Source organism: Pinus tabuliformis, chromosome 6 (genome assembly GCF_031772625.1).
Source record: "Pinus tabuliformis cultivar Carrire ecotype Pingquan chromosome 6, CPIR1, whole genome shotgun sequence".
NCBI classification, from domain to species: Eukaryota; Viridiplantae; Streptophyta; class Pinopsida; order Pinales; family Pinaceae; genus Pinus; species Pinus tabuliformis.
The window spans coordinates 783,805,149-783,812,496 of record NC_142292.1 but is presented as its reverse complement, the minus strand read 5'-3'; the positions used below and the strand labels follow the sequence as shown (position 1 = coordinate 783,812,496).

Here is a 7,348-nt window from a genome sequence, read left to right as displayed (position 1 = left end):
AAAAAAATAGGTTTTATTTTTAAAAACTTTGAAAAAATTAAAAATATTTTTCTTATTTTTAATATTAAAAGATATTGCAGTTTATTGTAAAATGAATATTAATGTTGTTAAAATTAATTTGAGGAGTTCATTTAGTGTGCTTCATCTCAATGATTAATATGTCCATATTTATTGTTGAATAAATTTGGACACGATAAAGATTGAGAAATAAACTTTTTGATATGTAAATATCAATTAAAACATACTATCCAGAGTTGAGTTTTTGTTACTCATGTTAATACATTTTATTTAGATGTTTTCCTAATTTGTAATACAAATAATTTTGATGCATTTTGTCTCTTATTTCTTATTATTTCTAGAACATCTTAAATAGACACATAATGTTAATGTTAGACATATCTAAAGTATTAAGTAAAGCATTGTCTAAAAAAATTTGAATAAAATTTCTTTAAAAATTTGAACATGATCTTAGCTCATTTGTTTTTGAAATGTTAGTATTTTTATGACATATGTTGTCAAATTTTTCCATGTTAAATCTAAATTTTATATTATTAATTTTTTCAATAAAATTCCTGTTTGAATTCAAATTTAGTAACTATAATTTACAGTAATTTAAAACTTAAATCGAATTTAAAATTATTATTGTAATATAAAATTATCACCTCAACGAAACATCACATCAAATTGATATATAAAATCTTTATAAATAAGACTTTTCGTGCTAATATTTATAATATATACTCTTTTCAACACTTCATTAATGGATGACACACTTATCATACAGTGATCGGATTCGATAGATGGTGAAGTCAATGGTGGATAAACGCAGCCCATGGTTTTGGTAAAATCAAAATGAGAGTTAAATCCCCAATTAGATTTTTTCGCTTCGACAATCCGTTTGTCCCTTTCATCTACGCTACCGACATTGTTTGACTTCATCTCTTACAGAACTGAGCTGCGGGTTGTTTCTAATCGGCCTTGCGTGGGAAATTTATCGCCTTCACATCCAATGGAAGACCATGATCATCAAATACAGCCTTCTCCTCCCGCTCAGGATTTGCAGTTTCTGTCACCCATGAGAAATTTGATATTTTCTTCCATTCCTGCCCTCTTTCTCAAATCTGCACTGCTCCTCAAAATTCCAGACATTATTGCCACCGCAGGCCCAGAATCGTCATATACTCTTTCGCTCCGCCAAATCGCTGCCCGCCTCCCCTCGCAAACACCTCATCTCGATTACCTTTCCCGTATTCTAAGATACCTGTCAACCCAGGGCATTTTCATTGAGTCTCAAACCACGTCCTCTGATAACCCCTTCGATTTTCGTTATGGTCTTACGGATACTACAAAAATGTTTTTTATTAGTCAGGGTGAGAAAAATGAAAACCCTTTTAGTTTGGTACCCTTCTTTCTCATGATAAATGATGAGACTTTCATGAATCCTCTGCACCATATTCATGAGTGTGTGCTTCAAGGCCCAGGTGTAGCTGGGGGCGCTTTCCAGATCGCTCATGGAAAGGAATTATGGGCCTATACCAGGGAAAATCACCATTCTAAGGCCGTCTTTAACACTGGCATGGAGTCGTTTACCAAAGTTATAATGAAATTGTTTGTGGGTTGTTACCAGGGCTTTGAGGCGGGTGAGAAGCTGAGAGTTGTGGATGTGGGTGGCGGAAATGGAGCGGCCATAGCACAGATCGTGGAGGCTCATCCCCATATCCATGGGATTAACTTTGATCTTCCTCAAGTGATTGAAGCTGCACCATCAATTCCAGGTTGGTTTGGTGTTTGATTAATATACTCAATGAATTTTCTATGTTCCACCCGGTACTGAAACGGTTGAAATACTGTATGATATGTGTTTTTGTTTTCCTTTGCAGGCGTAGAGCATTTGGGCGGTGACATGTTCGTGAGCATACCATCTGCGGATGTCGTTTTTATCAAGGTAACTGGTCAATTATTTAACTGCAAGCAATCAACTTCCTCTTGAAATAAGCTTTTATTATTATATCAGATTTGATTGGATTTCATTAGCAACCAGGGCTTGCCTTGTCTGGGTTTGGTCTTAATTTTTAGAATCACTGACTGAATTAGCAGCACGTACTCCATAACTGGGACGACGACCGGTGTGTAAAAATCCTTGAGAATTGTCATAAGGCATTGCCTGACAATGGGAGACTCATAGTGGTGGAGGCCGTAGTGTCTGATCAGCCGAGCCTAAGTCAGGAAGTGCAAATGATTTTTGATTTGATTATGATCTCCTATACTGGCGGAGGAAGGGAACGGGACGAGCAACAGTGGAGGGGATTGCTTGAAAAATCAGGCTTCGCTACACTCAAAATTTCTACACTACCAGGGATTAGCTCTCTGAATATTTTAGAGACTACCAAGGCAAAGTCTTTGTGAGCGATACAAAGTCAAGCTGAATATTATTAATTTGGATGGGTGAGTATTACATTTTGATTATATTACAAATTTGAATGGTTGGCCATTATATTTTGAATAAATATTATTTCATTAGGTGGGTGTGAAAGAAAGACCAACCAGCCGACATCAATTGATTGAAGGGTGGACCTTTTGTGTTGGATTAGATTCCATGATATTTATTCTACTCCTCTTATTCTCTTCATTGAATTGAAATTCAAATTATGATTTTGTCCTCTTCTTCTTTTCATTAAATGGAAGTCCAGAATATCGTGCGGATTGTATTCATTCAATGGAAATTCAAATTATCTGGGTGCAATGTACTTGGTACCTATTAACAGTAACGGTGTGGATAGATATTCTATTTTACCTTTGTCATGGTTTTATTGTTACTGTTAATGGTGTGGATAGATATTCTATTTTACCTTTGTCATCGTTTTATTGTTACTGAAGAATATGTGGGGATAGAACTCCAATTTTATTACATATACGTGTGATTATGCATGCCTTAGGCTCTCCTTTTGAGATGAGGTGGACTAACTGTTTATGAAGAGAATGGATTCTGGCGAAGCTTGCCTTGTTGTTTATGTATGGAGGAGAGACTATCACATGTGAATTTGTAATGACTCCAGAGGATGTAAATATGGAATTTTACTATGGTAAAAGATAGTATGGTAGTTGTTTTATTTAAAATAAAAAAAAAAACAAAACAAAATTCTGATAAACTACTTTATTGAGAAATTTAAATATTTTCTTGAAATGCTGGCAGCCTCTTAAAGGAGGATTTCAAAGAAAGAAGTCAGTTGTAATAACTGATTGAAACTACCTTCCCAAGCAGGAAAAGTCCTGGCAGGGGGAGGAAGCTTTGTGACCTTCCCAAGCAGGAAAAGTCCTGGCAGGGGGAGGAAGCTTTGTGTTGTAGGGACAGACAGAGGAATCATTTCCAAGGGAAAAGGAAAAAAAAAAAAAAAAATACAAGAGAAAACTGGTTAAGTCTGGTAAGGACCAGATAACTAGGCACCAGGTGCACATATCTTGTTGAGGGCTGAAGGCCTGCAAGATGGCTCGGGGGGAGAATCCAGTCTGATAGATGGATCTCATGGCTGGGGGAAAGAGCAGAATCGAAGTACAGGTGACTAGCTTAAGTGCCTAATCATGACTCTGGTGAACCAGGTATGGTTTCAAACTGCAGAGTCTTTGCTGAATTTAAAATGAGGAATATACAGTGGACGTATAGTGGTCAAATAATAACTGTGTTTCATTCCCTTAGATACTGTCATGCTGTTAATATAGCTACACAGGTGTAGTTTTAATTAAAAGACAGGCTATTATTCGATAGACATGATAAGAAACAACCAGAGAGACAGAGGTAGTCTCAAGTAAAGAAAAGCGTTTAACGAGACAAGCAGTCCGGAATGCCCTAGAATATAACCAACTGTTAATGTAATGTGCCAAAACAAGATTAGAGACCCTCTGAGCCTGAGTAGTGAATACCGGTTGTAGGTCTGATTTCAAAACATCGACAGGAAGGAGATGAACCCACTTCTATTTATAAGAAACTGCTGAAATTCGAAGATCTAACATATTGTTCCAGGCAAAGAAAAACAAACTCTGCAATCGTATGAGATGGAGAAAGCCATACAGTAACCAGTTATCAAATAATAATGTTTGCAGTTACAGAAGAAGAGGAATCAGGTTAATATAGATTAACAAAGGAAAACGAGTCATCAGAACAAGAACCTGAGCATGCTACCATAAATAAACTCCATACATGTGTTATATTCCAACATTTTTAAAGGAAAGGAAAGAAGTATGGCGTTACCGGTTAAACCGAGCCGAGAACATCAATAGCAAAACTATTAAATGACAAGAGTCGCATGGAGATACCAAAACTATTTACCCCGAAACTGTAACAAAACTTAAGTAAATCGAAGAACCCTGTCGTCGCTGAGACGGACAGCATATCCATAGATGGAGTCGAAAACGATTGGTAAACAAAGAAAAACCGTGCATCATATTAATATTGCTAAGTACGCAAATCATATTAACAATTGCTCAAAGCGCAAGCAACCCAGAAGGGGGCTCAGACAGAGTAAAATCTTCATATGCAAATTAAAAAAAAATACCCAGATAGTGTAACCTTGGAAGGGTAACATTTGTATATATATATATAAACAAAAAACTTCAAAAAATATAGACTGGTTCTGCTAACCCAAAACTTGGCATTACGGCCAGTCCATGAGCAGTATGTCACAAAATTAAATACCGAGACACCAATGTCCAGATATGCCAAAAGGGTGGTTATACAAAAACAAAATTAATCCACAGATAAATGAAATCAAGTACATAGGTTCCGCCGTGGATTATATTTCACCAGGGCCGGACATGGACTCAAGCCAGATAACAAAACACATTTAAACCGTGAGGGTCCTCTTTGGGGAAATACCTCAGCAAATCGAAGCGAGGGAAAACCAGAATCCGAATGACGGATTGCAACAAGACACAAATGCGAGTATATCAAGGTCAAGGAGCTTCAGAGCTCTCACATGCAGGAGGAAAGTAAAATAAGAGGTATAATCTTACCTGTAGTCGTCGAGAGAGCTGAGGCGTTGAGGTTAATCACCTTGACATTGTCAGAAGGGTTGGAACAGACCCATCTGCACGCTCTTCCAGCGAAGAGAAACAAATCAGTATGAACCTCTAACGATTAACAATTTAACTCTGAATGCAACCCACAAATAGAGAACCAGATGATCATTACCTGAGTAGGCTTTACGCTGAGCACTCCACGACCTCCTGAAGGTTGATAGGTTGTGAAGACGACGCTGGTGGTTTCGAACCGGTGTCTGAGCACCAAAGTGGAGCCGGGAAGACCTTGCGAACAAATGAGCTCTGGGCTTGCTCCGGTAGGTTTATGTATTGACCTAAAACCCTCGGGCTCGTTCCAGCCCTTCGATCCAAGGAATAGATCTCGATCGTTGAAGTAGAGTGGGAAACTGGAGCGAAGAAGCCGAGAAACCAGAACCCGAGGTGTCACATGGCCGGGTGGGCAAGCCATGCCACCTGCCATGGTGTGGACTAAAATCATAAAGGCAGCGGATGACCTGGCGCCTGCAAGGGCTGCGGCCGGACCTCCAAACTCCGCGCCAAATTAATATACACCGCGTACTGAGGTGGGTTGATGAGTTAGGATTAAATGAGAAATCAAATAACCCACCATAAACCAAATCACCGTGTAATATATAATGTCATGGCAGCATATAATCCGACATGGGGTAAGGTGTTGGGGCCATGCGGCATATGTTTTACAATGTTATATAATATAATGTGTTGGGTGATGCAGCATTGAGTTTAATATGCGACAATGCGTAAAAGTATAAGTATATAGTGTAGTGGAGTTAATATGTATGGTATTCGTTAAAAAAAAAAAATTTGTATATTAATCAAAGGTGTGACAAATTGGTATCAGAGCCCAGTTTCAACACTGTGGCCTCAAGAATGACATGTTTCACTGTGCAGAAGTTTACACCATGCATACGTATAGAAAGTTAATAAATTAATTAACTGTTGTTTCTGTCTATTTAGGGGTGAGATACAGGAATATAACAGCTAATAGTTAAGCCAGGAAAAGGTAGTGAAATGCAAGGAGCCGGCAGCAACCCTCGGGAAAACCCAGAGCTGTGGGTACAGTTGGGTGAGGAAACACGAAGTACCAATCTCGCAATACTGGAAACTGTTCAGGAGTTGAAAAATGAGATGGCACGATTACGAGAAGACAACGCGCGTTTGACGGTAGAACAAGAGAGAATTCTGAAGAGTTTGTCGGACAGGCAGAACCCACCCTTATCTAATCCCAGCGCTGAACAGCAGAGGATGACAGAAGAACAAGACTATCAGATTGGACCTGAAAATTCAGAAGGTAAGGAGGATCATTCTGATAATGTACCAGAGCAGCAAACCTCAAAACATCAGAGAATGGAGCTGTAGGGAGAATTTCGAAAAATTAAACCCCCACATTTTGATGGAGAACAGGAAGAAGCAGTTGAAGCATGGCTAATAAATATGAATAAATATTTTCAGTTGTATGAGTATGATCATAACTTGAAGGCGCGACTGGCTATTTTCTAGTTACAAGGTAAAGCAACCCTGTGGTGGGAGGAAATCAAGATTGTCAAGAGGGTAAGTGAACGGACCATCACATGGGAGAAGTTTCAGAAATACTTCAAAGAAAGATACCTGACCGAGCGCTTCTACGATGAAAAGGCAAGAGAATTCCATGATTTGAGACTGGGGCAGCAGACTATGGATGAATTCATTAATCGTTTTACTTCTCTGCTACGTTATGTACCTTATATTAAAGAGGAAAAAGCTAAGGTACAAAGGTTTGTGAGCAGCTTACCTTCATATATAAGAGAGAGGATTGAGTTTGACAATCCTAGGACCATGGATGAGGCTATTCGTAAAGCAAGGATCTTCTACCAGCAGAATAAACAGAAGGGGGATGCCTCAAATAAAAAATGGAATGAAAGAAGGAGTAGTCGGATGGTTGGAAACAGCAAAGGAGGTCGCAGTAATGGAGGTAAGGGAGCTGGTAAGGGATTAAACAGCAGAACTGTAGCAAAAAGTGCGCCCCGAGCTAGGCCAATAAGTGAAACTAGAGTAAGTGAACAGCCTGTTAGGCCAGAAGGTGAAGGAATGACCAGACCTCCAGTTCAATGCTGGGGCTGTGGAGGACCTCACTATGTTAAAAACTGCCCACAGCGAAAGGGGACGGACCAGATATCCCAAATTCATGAAGCATCGACCGTTGGGGACGTGGCACGTAGTGTACCGAGGATTAACGCAGCCTTGGATGACCGCCAAGCGGAATACCAGCCGACTATGGTGGAATTTGAAGGTAAAATCTCAAACCTTTCTATAGCTG

At 39.0% G+C, this 7,348-nt stretch overlaps 1 protein-coding gene across 1 annotated transcript; it reads left to right on the top strand.

The window, feature by feature from the left end:
* Positions 1 to 907: 907 nt before the first annotated feature.
* LOC149261074 (caffeic acid 3-O-methyltransferase-like) lies at positions 908 to 2,747 on the top strand. Its single transcript, XM_089381100.1, has 3 exons — positions 908 to 1,775; positions 1,881 to 1,945; positions 2,098 to 2,747. The coding sequence occupies exons 1-3, from the start codon at positions 1,010 to 1,012 to the stop codon at positions 2,404 to 2,406; spliced, it is 1,140 nt and encodes a 379-aa protein (XP_089237226.1). The 5' UTR covers positions 908 to 1,009; the 3' UTR covers positions 2,407 to 2,747.
* Positions 2,748 to 7,348: the final 4,601 nt, after the last annotated feature.